The following is a 15,462-nucleotide window of genomic DNA, read 5'->3' on the forward strand; positions in this document are numbered from 1 at the left end:
CTCTCAATCAATACCTTCCCATATAATTTACCAGGAATACTCAACAAACTTATACCTCTGTAATTTGAGCACTCACTCTTATCCCCTTTGCCTTTGTACAATGGCACTATGCACGCATTCCGCCAATCCTCAGGCACCTCACCGTGAGTCATACATACATTAAATAACCTTACCAACCAGTCAACAATACAGTCACCCCCTTTTTTAATAAATTCCACTGCAATACCATCCAAACCTGCTGCCTTGCCGGCTTTCATCTTCCGCAAAGCTTTTACTACCTCTTCTCTGTTTACCAAATCATTTTCCCTAACCCTCTCACTTTGCACACCACCTCGACCAAAACACCCTATATCTGCCACTCTATCATCAAACACATTCAACAAACCTTCAAAATACTCACTCCATCTCCTTCTCACATCACCACTACTTGTTATCACCTCCCCTTTTGCGCCCTTCACTGAAGTTCCCATTTGCTCCCTTGTCTTACGCACTTTATTTACCTCCTTCCAGAACATCTTTTTATTCTCCCTAAAATTTAATGATACTCTCTCACCCCAACTCTCATTTGCCCTTTTTTTCACCTCTTGCACCTTTCTCTTGACCTCCTGTCTCTTTCTTTTATACGTCTCCCACTCAACTGCATTTTTTTCCCTGCAAAAATCGTCCAAATGCCTCTCTCTTCTCTCACTAATACTCTTACTTCTTCATCCCACCACTCACTACCCTTTCTGAATAACCCACCTCCCACTCTTCTCATGCCACAAGCATCTTTTGCGTAATCCATGACTGATTTCCTAAATACATCCCATACCTCCCCCACTCCCCTTACTTCCATTGTTCTCACCTTTTTCCATTCTGTACTCAGTCTCTCCTGGTACTTCCTCACACAAGTCTCCTTCCCAAGCTCACTTACTCTCACCACCCTCTTCACAGGAAAAAATTATGAATAGAAAAAATTGGCAGTTTTTTACTACTACATATTTTGGTTTTAGCTTGTGTAATATTCTTTTGTCTTTGTTCTTGCTCCATGTATTGTGAAAGTTAAGGGATTAGGATGAAAGTTTGCACAGATGTTCCAGACCATCACATGTTGAGATATGACCCTCCCCAGGTCATTCCTTCAAAGTCAGTCACTGTTGGGTTCATTGTGTTTTTTGTCTCTTCTACTTCTGATCCATTGGAGGGATTGGGATGAAACTCTACAATTATTACCTGCCAATTGATATGTTATGACCCGTACCCTACAAACATTAGCTGAGAAAGGATGGACTCCATTCGATTGTTGTTCTTTTTGTCCCTTTATCATGATGCATTCTTAATCAAGGTGACATATCACTTATGGTTTAACCATATGCAAGGGGATTCTGTTGATGTCCACATATACTTCTTTGCTGTTTCCCAAGTCCCTAACTGTTTCATGTACCGAGGCTCAGCCCACTGGTAGCATGCTTCCTACTATATTCCTCTCTATACCACAATTTACCCAATACCTTGCATGCCTCATGCCATCCTGCATGTTCAGGCTCCAATCAAAGTATATTTTTCTTCCTCCTTTTATCTCCAATCTAGATACTCATTCTCCTTGTTCCCTCCACTTTTGACCTGTATAACCTCTGAGTATCCCTCTCCTTAGTCATCCTATCCAAATGACCAGACCATTTCAGCACCTTTTTATCAGTTTTCTCAAACATACTCCTCTTACTACCACGCATCTCTATTACCCCATCATTTCTCACATGATCAACCATCCTTACACCACATGTTCTCCTCAGGCATTTCATACCAAAACATCTAAACACTTCTGTACCTTTTTATTTATGTCCCATACCTCACAGTCATGCATTACTATCAGGACTGTTGTACCATCAAACATACCCGTGTGTCCTCTCCTATCTTTTTTACACACCTCATTTCTCCTGGGATCTTAGCTCCTTCACTCAACTTTTAGCTTCAACTTCCATGTCCTTTTACCATGTCTGCTCTCTGTTTATCTCTCTGTCTTTATCTTTGATGCCTGTTCCCACCTAGAACTCCCTCAAGGGGGGTGGTCATGACAATAGTCTTCATAGCCAGTGAATTCCACTCCCAGGTGTCTTAAATGCTCTGCATTCTTCCGGACCTCTCCATTCAAACTTCCACTCCAAGTAACCCATTTCTCTCTCCCATGCTATACATTATATTACTTTATTTCCATTGTCTCAGTAATCTCCATTCACTTACTCTTCCAAGCTCAGACTCCAGCTTCTGCTTCTGTTGTTTCTTATTCAAGTCTGCAACCAAAGCAGTGTCATCAGCAAAAAGTAAATGACACATTCCACCCCCCATCGTTATCCCCAGTAGACACTGAACCCATGTTTCTATCTTCAAGACCCCTCACATTTACCTCCCTCACCACCCAGACCATAAACAGATTGCTACAGAACCACCTTCACCTGGAACCATTCAGTTTCCTTTTTTACTACTTGCATACATGCCTTGCTCTCTTGATTGAAAATCTTAACTGCTTCTTGTAGCTTTCCTCCCATACCATATATTCATAACACCTTTCATACTGCATCTCTGTGAACCCATCATATGCTTTCACCAGATCCCTGAATGCCACATAAGAATTGTTATTTTAAGTATTTTTCACACATACTGTTTACAGCAAACACCTGAACCACACAAATTGTGTCATTCCTGAAGCCACATTGTTTGTCCCCAGTTTAATGCTCTTTGCATGCTACTACTCTCTCAGTTACCACTCTTTCATACAACTTACCCGGTATACTGTAGATAGAAAACATAGTGTGATTTGAGCATTCAATTTTGCATCCCATGCCTTTATACAGTGGCATTGGCACTTTACAGGCATTTCTCAATCCTGAGGCACCCTCACCTTGAGTCTTGCTATCTATATATTTTTTTTTTTTTTTTTGCTTTGTCGCTGTCTCCCGCGTTAGCGAGGTAGCGCAAGGAAACAGACGAAAGAATGGCCCAACCCGCCCACATACACATGTATATACATACATGTCCACACACGCACAATATACATACCTATACATCTCAATGTACACATATATATACACACACAGACATATACATATATACACATGTACATAATTCATACTGTCTGCCTTTATTTGTTCCCATCGCCACCTCGCCACACATGGAATAACAACCCCCTCCCCCCTCATGTGTGCGAGGTAGCGCTAGGAAAAACACCAAAGGCCCCATTTGTTCACACTCAGTCTCTAGCTGTCATGTAATAATGCAACGAAACCACAGCTCCCTTTCCACATCCAGGCCCCACACACTTTGCATGGTTTACCCCCAGACGCTTCACATGCCCTGGTTCAATCCACTGACAGCACGTCCACCCTGGTATACCACATCGTTCCAATTCACTCTATTCCTTGCACGCCTTTCACCCTCGTGCATGTTCAGGCCCCAATCACTCAAAATCTTTTTCACTCCATTTTTCCACCTCCAATTTGGTCTCCCACTTCTCCTCGTTCCCTCCACCTCCGACACATATATCCTCTTGGTCAATCTTTCCTCACTCATTCTTTCCATGTGACCAAACCATTTCAAAACACCCTCTTCTGCTCTCACAACCACACTCTTTATATTTCCACACATCTCTCTCACCCTTACATTACTTACTCGATCAAACCACCTCACACCACATATTGTCCTCAAACATCTCATTTCCAGCACATCCACCCTCCTGTGCACAACTCTATCCATAGCCCACGCCTCGCAACCATACAACATTGTTGGAACCACTATTCCTTCAAACATACCCATTTTTGCTTTCTGAGATAATGTTCTCGACTTCCAAACATTCTTCAAGGCTCCCAGAATTTTCGCCCCCTCCCCCACCCTATGATTCACTTCCGCTTCCATGGTTCCATCCGCTGCCAGATCCACTCCCAGATATCTAAAACACTTCACTTCCTCCAGCTTTCCTCCATTCAAACTTACCTCCCAATTGACTTGACCCTCAACCCTACTGTACCTAATAACCTGGCTCTTATTCACATTTACTCTTAACTTTCTTCTTTCACACACTTTACCAAACTCAGTCACCAGCTTCTGCAGTTTCTTACATGAATCAGCCACCAGTGCTGTATCATCAGCGAACAACAACTGACTCACTTCCCAAGCTCTCTCATCCACAACAGACTGCATACTTGCCCCTCTTTCTAAAACTCTTGCATTCACCTCCCTAACAACCCCATCCATAAACAAATTAAACAACCATATATATATTTATATATTTATATCTGTGGCACCTGTTCCCTTTGAGAACTCCTTCAAGTGGGTGGCCATGCCAAGAGTCTCCATAACTGGTCGACTCCAGTGCAGCTTCTTAGCCCTTAGTGCCTCACCCTCAACAGGCCACTAGCAGAGGGCAACTCCAGCACAGTATTCAGAGGCTCCTACCTAATGTTCTGACCTACTTCTACTACCTAATGCTCTTATATGATGCTCCTACACTACTACTACTATCAATTGCTCTGACCATTTTGCCAAAATGCAGGTCTAGTGCATTGTGCTTACCATAGGAAAATCTAGAGTTATGAGGAATGAGATGTGTGAGTTTAGTGTTATTAAGTGTTAGGTGTGAACAAGGAGAGATTGTATGTTTATGGACAGATTGCCAGCAGTCCATGTGTGGATGAGGCAGCTACCTGGGTAAGATTTGAACATATGTGCAAAATTGTATTTTTTGTATTGATTTGCAGTAAGTTTATTAGTTTTTCTTTATTAAAGGTATAACTACATGTATTTGGGGTTGATAAGGGTAGTTTTGATGTGGCTGGTAGCTTAAACATTTTGGATTGTTGTCATGCTTAGTTGATTTGCACTTCTTAGTTTTCTTAGCTAACGTTTTTTTATTCATGTGTTATGCAGATTTGTACATCCAACTGCTTGTGGGAAGTGCAAACTTAAGTGTATGAAATGATTGGTCTTCTTTAATCACTGTTCAGCAGCTTTGGTATCATTGAATTAGATTTATTTTCAGACCATATGTTTTCCTGAGGATGAAGCCAAGATTAGGCTTGATATTATTATTAATGTCATTGACCCTGGCTTTTGTGAGTGATTTGTATACCACTACCATTATTGGTAGCTTTTGTCTGAGGTAAACTACTTTCATGATGAACGCTTTGAGCTTTGGGTTTCTCACATTATCAAGTATAAGGTGAATATTTATGGAGGCATTCAGGAAATGTAGTATGTAAGATTTTCCATGTAGTATCTTGTTTTATGATCTCAGAATGTTTTATGATCTCAGAAATTTATTTTTAAAGGTTGGCTGCACGTATTGCTCATCGAATTGAGGAATTGACTGGCCTCCCAGCAACCATGGCAGAAGATTTGAAAACCAAAGCACAAATTGAACTTCGGGCATTAAGATTACTCAATTTTCAGCGTCAGTTAAGGGCTGAGGTTAGTAGATTATTATAGAGTGATGAGTGAATTGATAGGTAACAGGTAACTTATCCTTTATTACCCTTTTAAATGCTGCCATTGGGAAAGTAAAGTCTCTCTTTCCTTCCATTGGTGTTTCTCTTGTGTCGCCAAGGTTGTTCATGACAGTTTTTTAAAAAGACATTTCCTTTAATGACTGTTTTTGTATTTCTTGTCTGTGGGTTCCATGATTATGTTCTCTTGTGCTTTATCAATTCCTGAGAGTATGAACAGAAGGAGGAAAGTGATGATTTTTCCTCAAAATCTCAGTTGTCTATCCCTGATTCTACCTTGTTGAGGTGGGGATGATGAGCATGTAGTTAAAGGTTAAAGTCTTTGTGACTGTAGGCTTATCTCGCATTTTTATATCTTACATGGAGGCAGTTGACAACTGTATCTTTCTGAATTAGCCTGTATTGATTTGCAAATTTAGACTATTGGGAGTTACTGAAATAGTGAACTAATGTGAAGTGTTTATTGAATAATGATGTGATAATGTGTAATGATTAACACATGGAAAAACCATGGGAGATATTGTTGCCAATTAACTCTTAAAACTGTTCCATCTTAGCCTGATATCTTTCATAATCAAGTAAAATTGTAAAATACAAGTCTTTAATCAATAGTAACATTTATTATTATTATTATTATTATTATTATTATTATTATTATTATTATTATTATTATTATTATTGATTGTATTGTATTGTATTGATTGAGAGGGTGAAGGCATGTACAGAGCATCAGATTGGGGAAGAGCAGTGTGGTTTCAGAAGTGGTAGAGGATGTGTGGATCAGGTGTTTGCTTTCAAGAATGTATGTGAGAAATACTTAGAAAAGCAAATGGATTTGTATGTAGCATTTATGGATCTGGAGAAGGCATATGATAGAGTTGATAGAGATGCTCTGTGGAAGGTATTAAGAATATATGGTGTGGGAGGAAAGTTGTTAGAAGCAGTGAAAAGTTTTTATCGCGGATGTAAGGCATGTGTACGTGTAGGAAGAGAGGAAAGTGATTGGTTCTAAGTGAATGTAGGTTTGCGGCAGGGGTGTGTGATGTCTCCATGGTTGTTTAATTTGTTTATGGATGGGGTTGTTAGGGAGGTGAATGCAAGTTTTGGAAAGAGGGGCAAGTATGAAGTCTGTTGGGGATGAGAGAGCTTGGGAAGTGAGTCAGTTGTTGTTCGCTGATGATACAGCGCTGGTGGCTGATTCATGTGAAAAACTGCAGAAGCTGGTGACTGAGTTTGGTAAAGTGTGTGAAAGAAGAAAGTTAAGAGTAAATGTGAATAAGAGCAAGGTTATTAGGTACAGTAGGGTTGAAGGTCAAGTCAATTGTGAGGTAAGTTTGAATGGAGAAAAACTGGAGGAAGTAAAGTGTTTTAGATATCTGGGAGTGGATCTGGCAGCGGATGGAACCATGGAAGCGGAAGTGAATCATAGGGTGGGGGAGGGGGCAAAAATCCTGGGAGCCTTGAAGAATGTGTGGAAGTCGAGAACATTATCTCGGAAAGCAAAAATGGGTATGTTTGAAGGAATAGTGGTTCCAACAATGTTGTATGGTTGCGAGGTGTGGGCTATGGATAGAGTTGTGCACAGGAGGATGGATGTGCTGGAAATGAGATGTTTGAGGACAATGTGTGGTGTGAGGTGGTTTGATCGAGTAAGTAATGTAAGGGTAAGAGAGATGTGTGGAAATAAGAAGAGCGTGGTTGAGAGAGCAGAAGAGGGTGTTTTGAAATGGTTTGGTCACATGGAGAGAATGAGTGAGGAAAGATTGACCAAGAGGATATATGTGTCGGAGGTGGAGGGAACGAGGAGAAGTGGGAGACCAAATTGGAGGTGGAAAGATGGAGTGAAAAAGATTTTGAGTGATCGGGGCCTGAACATGCAGGAGGGTGAAAGGAGGGCAAGGAATAGAGTGAATTGGATTGATGTGGTATACTGGGGTTGACGTGCTGTCAGTGGATTGAATCAGGGCATGTGAAGCGTCTGGGGTAAACCATGGAAAGTTGTGTGGGGCCTGGATGTGGAAAGGGAGCTGTGGTTTCGGGCATTATTGCGTGACAGCTGGAGACTGAGTGTGAACGAATGGGGCCTTTGTTGTCTTTCCTAGTGCTACCTCGCACACGTGAGGGGGGAGGGGGATGGTATTCCATGTGTGGCGAGGTGGCGATGGGAATGAATAGGGGCAGGCAGTGTGACTTGTGTGCATGGGTATATATGTATGTGTCTGTATGTGTATATATATGTGTACATTGAGATTTATAGGTATGTATAGTTGCGTGTGTGGGCGTGTGTGTGTGTGTGTGTACATTGTGTATGGGGGTGGGTTGTGCCATTTCTTTCGTCTGTTTCCTTGTGCTACCTCGCAAACGCGGGAGACAGCAACAATGCAAAATAAATAGAAATAAATATTATTATTATTATTTTTATCGAGGATGTAAGGCATGTGTACGTGTAGGAAGAGAGGAAAGTGATTGGTTCTCAGTGAATGTAGGTTTGCGGCAGGGGTGTGTGATGTCTCCACGGTTGTTTAATTTGTGTATGGATGGGGTTGTTAGGGAGGTGAATGCAAGAGTTTTGGAAAGAGGGGCAAGTATGAAGTCTGTTGTGGATGAGAGAGCTTGGGAAGTGAGTCAGTTGTTGTTCGCTGATGATACAGCGCTGGTGGCTGATTCATGTGAGAAACTGCAGAAGCTGGTGACTGAGTAAGGTAAAGTGTGTGAAAGAAGAAAGTTAAGAGTAAATGTGAATAAGAGCAAGGTTATTAGGTACAGTAGGGTTGAGGGTCAAGTCAATTGTGAGGTAAGTTTGGATGGAGAAAAACTGGAGGAAGTAAAGTGTTTTAGATATCTGGGAGTGGATCTGGCAGCAGATGGAACCATGGAAGCGGAAGTGAATCATAGGGTGGGGGAGGGGGCAAAAATCCTGGGAGCCTTGAAGAATGTGTGGAAGTCGAGAACACTATCTCGGAAAGCAAAAATGGGTATGTTTGAAGGAATGGTGGTTCTAACAATGTTGTATGGTTGCGAGGAGTAGGCTATGGATAGAGTTGTGCGCAGGAGGGTGGATGTGCTGGAAATGAGATGTTTGAGGACAATGTGTGGTGTGAGGTGGTTTGATCGAGTAAGTAATGTAAGGGTAAGAGAGATGTGTGGAAATAAAATGAGCGTGGTTGTGAGAGCAGAAGAGGGTGATTTGAAATGGTTTGGGCACATGGAGAGAATGAGTGAGGAAAGATTAACCTAGAGGATATATGTGTCGGAGGTGGAGGGAACGAGGAGAAGCGGGAGACCAAATTGGAGGTGGAAAGATGGAATGAAAAAGATTTTGTGTGATCGGGGCCTGAACATGCAGGAGGGTGAAAGGCGGGCAAGGAATAGAGTGAATTGGATCGATGTGGTATACCGGGGTTGACGTGCTGTCAGTAGATTGAATCAGGGCATGTGAAGCGTCTGGGGTAAACCATGGAAAGTTGTGTGGGGCCTGGATGTGGAAAGGGAGCTGTGGTTTCCGGCATTATTGCGTGACAGCTAGAGACTGAGTGTGAACGAATGGGGCCTTTGTTGTCTTTTCCTAGTGCTACCTCGCACACATTAGGGGGGAGGGGGATGGTATTCCATGTGTGGCGAGGTGGCGATGGGAATGAATACGGGCAGACAGTGTGAATTGTGTGCATGGGTATATATGTATGTGTCTGTGCGTGTATATATATGTGTACATTGAGATGTATAGGTATGTATATTCGCGTGTGTGGGCGTGTGTGTGTACATTGTGTATGGGGGTGGGTTGTGCCATTTCTTTTGTCTGTTTCCTTGCGCTACCTCGCAAACGCAGGAGACAGCGACAAATCAAAATAAATAGATAAATATATTATTATTTTTATTATAGTATACTGTAGGTAGAAAACTTAGTGTGATTTGAGCATTCAATTTTGCACCCCATGCCTTTATACAGTGGCATTGGCACTTTACAGGCATTTCTCAAGCCTGAGGCACCTCACCTTGAGGTGCCTTAATAATAAATAAATATTAATATTATTATTATTATTATTATTATTGCACTTTGTCACTGTCTCCCGCGTTAGCGAGGTAACGTAAGGAAACAGACGAAAGAATGGCCCAACTCACACACATACATATGTATATACATACATGTCCACACACGCTCATATACATACCTATACACTTCAACGTTTACATATACATACATACACAGACATATACATATATACACATGTACATAATTCACACTTGGTGCCTTTATTCATTCCCATTGCCACCCTGCCACCCATGAAATGACAACCCCCTCCCCCTGCATGCACGCGAGGTAGCGTTATGAGAAGACAACAAAGGCCACATTCATTCATACTCAGTCTCTAACTGTCATGCATAATGCACCGAAACCATAGCTCCCTTTCCACACTCAGGCCCCACAAAACTTTCCATGGTTTACTCCAGACGCTTCACATGCCCTGGTTCAATCCATTGACAGCACGTCGACCCCGGTATACAACATCATTCCAGTTCTCTCTATTCCTTACACGCCTTTCACCCTCTTGCATGTTCAGGCCCCAATTGCTCAAAATCTTTTCACTCCATCCTTCCACCTCCAGTTTGGTCTCCCACTTCTCCTTGTTCCCTCCACCTCTGACATATCTTCTTTGTCAATCTTTCCTCACTCATTCTCTCCATGTGACCAGACCATTTCAATACACCCTCTTCTGCTCTCTCAACCACACTCTGTTTATTACCACACATCTCTTTTACCTATCCCTGGGGATAGGGGAGAAAGAATACTTCCACGTATTCCCTGCGTGTCGTAGAAGGCGACTAAAAGGGGAGGGAGCGGGGGGCTGGAAATCCTCCCCTCTCACTTTTTTTTTAATTTTCCAAAAGAGGGAACAGAGAAGGGGCCCAGGTGAGGATATTCCCTGAAGGGCCCAGTCCTCTGTTCTCAACGCTACCTCGCTAATGCGGGAAATGGCGAATAGTATGAAAAGAAAAAAGAATCTCTTTTACCCTTTCATTACTTACTTGATCAAACCACCTCACACCACATATTGTCCTCAAACATCTCATTTCCAGCACATCTACCCTACTCTGCACAACCCAATCTATAACCCATGCCTCGCAACCATATAACATTGTTGGAACCACTATTCCTTCAAACATACCCATTTTTGCTTTCCGAGATAATGTTCTCGCCTTCCACACATTTTTCAATGCTCCCAGAACTTTCGTCCCCTCCCCCACCCTGTGACTCACTTCTGCTTCCATGGTTCCTTCAGCTGCCAAATCCACTCCCAGATATCTAAAACACTTCTTCCTCCAGTTTTTCTCCATTCAATCTTACCTCCCAATTGACTTGTCCCTCAACCTTACTGTACCTAATAACCTTGCTCTTATTCTCATTTACTTTCAGCTTTCTTCTTTCACACACTACCAAACTCAGTTACCAGCTTCTGCAGTTTCTCACCCGAATCAACTACCAGCACTGTATCATCAGCGAACAGCAACTGACTCACTTCCCAAGCCCTGACATCCACAACAGACTGCATATTTGCCCCTCTCTCCTAAACTCTTGCATTCACCTCCCTAACAACCCATCCATAAACAAATAAAACAAAGATGGAGACATCATGCATTAGCCCTGGGGATAGGGGAGAAAGAATACTTCCCACGTATTCCCTGCGTGTCGTAGAAGGCGACTAAAAGGGGAGGGAGCGGGGGGCTGGAAATCCTTCCCTCTCATTATTTTTTTTATTTTCCAAAAGAAGGAACAGAGAAGGGGGCCAGGTGAGGATATTCCCTCAAAGGCCCAGTTCTCTGTTCTTAACGTTACCTCACTAACACGGGAAATGGCGAATAGTTTGAAAGAAAAAGGAGACATCATGCACACCTTCCGCAAGCCGACATTCACTGAGAACCAATCACTTTCCTCTCTTCCTACTCATATACATGCCTTACTTTCTCAATAAAAACTTTTCACTGCTTCTAGCAACTTGCCTCCCTCACCATATACTCTTAATACCTTCCATAGAGCCTCTCTATCAACTCTATCATATGCTTTCTCTAGATCCATAAATGCTACGTACAAATCCATTTGTTTTTCTAAGTGTTTCTAACATACATTCTTCAAAGCAAACACCAGATCCAACACATCCTCTTCCACTTCTGAAACCACACTGCTCCTCCACAATCTGATGCTCTGTACATGCCTTCACCCTCTCAATCAATACCCTTCCATATTATTTCCGAGGAATACTCAACAAACGTATACCTCTGTAATTTGAACACTCACCCTTATCCCCTTTCCCTTTGCACAGTGGCACTATGCATGCATTCCACCAATCCCCAGGCACTTCACCATGAGCTATATATACATTGAATATCCTCACCAACCAGTCAACAACAAAGTCACCCCCTTTTTTAATAAATTCCACTGCAAAACACTCCAAACCCGCCACCTTGCTGGCTTTCATCTTCTGTAAAGCTTTCACTACCTCTTCTCTGTTTACCAAATCATTCTCCCTGACCCTCTCACTTCGCATACCACCTCAACCAAAACACCCTATATCTACCACTCTTTATCATCTAACACATTCGACAAACCTTCAAAATACTCACTTCGTCTCCTCACATCACTACTTGTTATTACTTCCCCATTAGCCCCCTTCACTGATGTACCCATTTGTTCTCTTGTCTTACACACTTTATTTACCTCCTTCCAAAACATCTTAATTTGTGTAAATGTTAGAATCATAATGGACTTTCTGATAGAACACACCTTAGAAAAAAAGCATTCTGATTTGAATTGCACTGATAAATCTTTCTCGTTCTTAACCAGAAGCAAATGCAGTAACCTCTTCAATTCATTTCCCCTGCATCTTCTGACCTGATCGGTCTTTTGCTTGCTCTGCAATTGAAGTTTCTCATTTTAGTGTCGTATTCTCATTTGTATCTACTTTGGATGATTTTGTGTCTACTTTTCCTAACCCATCTCCATGCACTGAAACTGTTCCTTCCCTTATATTTTCCTTGCACAGGGTTTTCTGAGTACTTTCACAGCTTCAGGTGGACATGGCATATGACTTAAATGATTTGCCTCCATGAATCCAAGGGGAATATACCTCTAAAGTAGCTCCAAGACATGCATGGCCTATTTTGTCTGTCTCTGCATTCAATTTTTTTCATTTTGGAAGCATTTCTTGGTGCAGTCCATGTCTAAGAAAGGAAGCTGTTCTTACCCTTCCAACTCTTGTACCATTGTTGTCACTTATGGTGTCTCCAGTTTAACGTTCCTTAACTCTTTCTTTCTCAGAAACTTAGATTACTGTTCCATTCTTTGTGAGACCAGTATGGTTTTCTTGGATCAAAATGTGCCAGTGAACTTTTCTTCTACGTGGCTCATCTCAGGTCCTCTTCACTCAGAGATTTTGTTTTTATTATGGCATTTGACATTTCCAAGACATTTGAAAGGGTTTGGCATAAGTCTTTGCTTCCCAAACTTACTTCCTTTAGCATTTGTACTTTTTTCTGTTTTATAATGCATTGCTTATCCTCTAGCCAGTCTCATGTCATAGCCATTGATGAGGCGATTTTCCTCTCTTACTGTATGGAGTAGTATTTAGGGTTTTACCCTATTACTCTTTCTTTTCTTTTCTCCCTAAATGATCTGAAACATCCAACCCTATTCACTCTTATGCTGATGATCTCTTTGAGGTAATTCATATGTGGTCATCACTCAGAGATTTTAAGATTTTATTATGGCCCACAACATCTCCAAGGCTTTTGATAGGGTTTGGCATAAGTCTTTGCTTTCCAGGCTTACTTGCTTTAACATTTTTACTCTTCTCTGTTTTGTGATACGTTGCTTGCACTCTAGCCAATCTCATGCAGTAGTCATTGGTGGAACAATTTTCCCCGACTATGACAAGAGCAGCATTCTAGGGTTTTACTTTGATGCATTTTTTTTCCATCTTTTCCTCTTCTCATGACCTTTCTATCCTAAGGAATCTGTCATGCAGACACTTGAGGAGCTGTGATGGCTTTCCTCATTTGTTTCTTACCTTATTGTCTTTTAGAAGAAAGAAGAGAGGAAGAAATACCGGATCATCCTTTCCTGTGTTAGTGAGGTAGTGCCAGGAACAGGGAAGAAAGGCCACATCCACACACACCTATTCGCTAGCTGTCATGGAATAACTAATTTTTTCTTTTTTTTGTGGAATGCTCAGACATATCCTCTTCATGTTGCCTTACTACAGCACGGAAGGCAGGCATGAATTTTTAAGTAATTGTGCATATACAATAGAATCTATCTACCTATATCTCTGATGCCTGTTCCCCTCAGGAACTCCCTTCATGGGGTGGCGATAGCAATAGTCTCCATAACTAGTGAACTCCAGTGCTGCTTCTTAGCTTTTAGAAATTGTGATGAATCTTTTGGGCAAGGTAAAGTTTGGCTATGTTGCTTAACTTTATACAATTGATATGCTTTGTATGAAGTTGCCATGCTGTCAGTGGATTGAAGTTAGGCATGAGCAGCATCTGGGGTAAACAATGGAAAGGTCTGTGGGCCCTGGTTTTGGATAGGGAGCAGTGGTTTTGATGCATTACACAAGACAGCTAGGGAATGGATGTTACCTCTCTGTGTCTTCATAGTGCTACCTTGCCAATGTGAGAAATGGCAATCAAGTATTAAAAGAATGATTGTTTTAGTTATGATGAAGTTAGAGAGATTTTTCGGTGCTATGCAGTGCACAGGAATAGCTTATATAAAAGCTTTGACTTTTTTACTGTTTATATCTTTTGTAAGTAGTAATGAAGATAGAGGATCTGTCCATGATTTTCAGACTCAATGCAGGTTTGAAGTCATATTGTATAACAAATTTTTTCTCATCACCACAGTTCTCTTATGTTTAATGTGCAATCATTTGTTTTGATTTTTATTGTGTTGTTCTTTGTATTGTTACTTAAGTAAGCATTATGAAGCATTCCCTAAGTAGCATAATATTTCATATAATACATACATTATAAAGCCTGAAGTAGAATAATATTGAAATCATTAAAGGAGAACATATTCTCTCTCTATCCAGACAGAAAGTGTTGAATTTAAAGAAGAAAGCTTGAGTGAAATTTTGAAACCCTAAAGCCCTCTGCCTTTTTGTAACAAAGAGGATAAAAACTTAATTTATTGTTCATGCTTTTCTGTTTCATTTTAGGTTGTAAGCTGCAATCGAAAAGACACGACACTAGAAACTGCAGTTAACATCAAGGCTTACAAAAGAACCAAACGGCAGGGGTTGAGAGAAGCTCGTATCACAGAAAAACTAGAAAAGCAGCAGAAATTGGAGGCAGAGAGAAAGAAACGTCAGAAGCACCAAGAATATCTTAATGCTGTGTTGCAGCATGGTAGAGAACTAAAGTAAGTTTAGGTTTTGTTTAAAGATTTTTGGTTCTTTATCCCATATCCCCAGGGATGTATATTTTTCATATGAGTGTTTCCAGCCCATGTTAGAGAAGTAGCATCAGGAGCTAAGCCTTAGAGGAAAATTCCTCACATTGCTCCTTCTTGGATCCTACTTGATAGTACAAGAGGGAAGGATTTCTAGGCCTTTGCTTGAACATGCAGGAGGTATATGGATAATATTCTTTCCTGCTGGACTCCACCTACTTATGGTTACAGTGTATGTGAAATATTACCTTTTGCGTGGCTGTAAGTATGTGTGAAATATTACTTGTAGCATGGCTGCATCATAATCATTAGGTGAAAAGAAGTACAATCTTGTCGAGGAGTTTTTCACTTCAAATGAGTGAATGTTTTCCTGCTATTGTTTATAACACAGCCTTGAAGCTGCAGCAGCCTGTCAAAAGGAGATCTGCTTGTTTGAAGGTAACTAAAGGGAGCAGGATCCCTGTGGAAAGATTATTTCCTCAATAGTCCCATTGTATTGTAGAAGGCAACTAATGTGAGCATGGGCTGTAAATTGAGCAGGGG

The 15,462-nt window shown here is 41.3% G+C and overlaps 1 protein-coding gene across 5 annotated transcripts in view; it reads left to right on the forward strand.

The window, feature by feature from the left end:
* brm (ATP-dependent helicase brm) overlaps positions 1–15,462 on the forward strand; it is a 146,754-nt gene that overhangs the window by 32,312 nt on the left and 98,980 nt on the right. For all 5 annotated transcript variants that reach the window (XM_071656513.1, XM_071656514.1, XM_071656510.1 and 2 more), the window contains exons 5-6: positions 5,301–5,439; positions 14,687–14,889. In XM_071656513.1, coding sequence (XP_071512614.1) covers positions 5,301–5,439; positions 14,687–14,889 — 342 coding nt within the window. The remainder of the gene's footprint in view (positions 1–5,300; positions 5,440–14,686; positions 14,890–15,462) is intronic.

The sequence above is a fragment of the Panulirus ornatus genome, chromosome 63 (genome assembly GCF_036320965.1).
Source record: "Panulirus ornatus isolate Po-2019 chromosome 63, ASM3632096v1, whole genome shotgun sequence".
In the NCBI taxonomy this organism is placed as follows: Eukaryota; Metazoa; Arthropoda; class Malacostraca; order Decapoda; family Palinuridae; genus Panulirus; species Panulirus ornatus.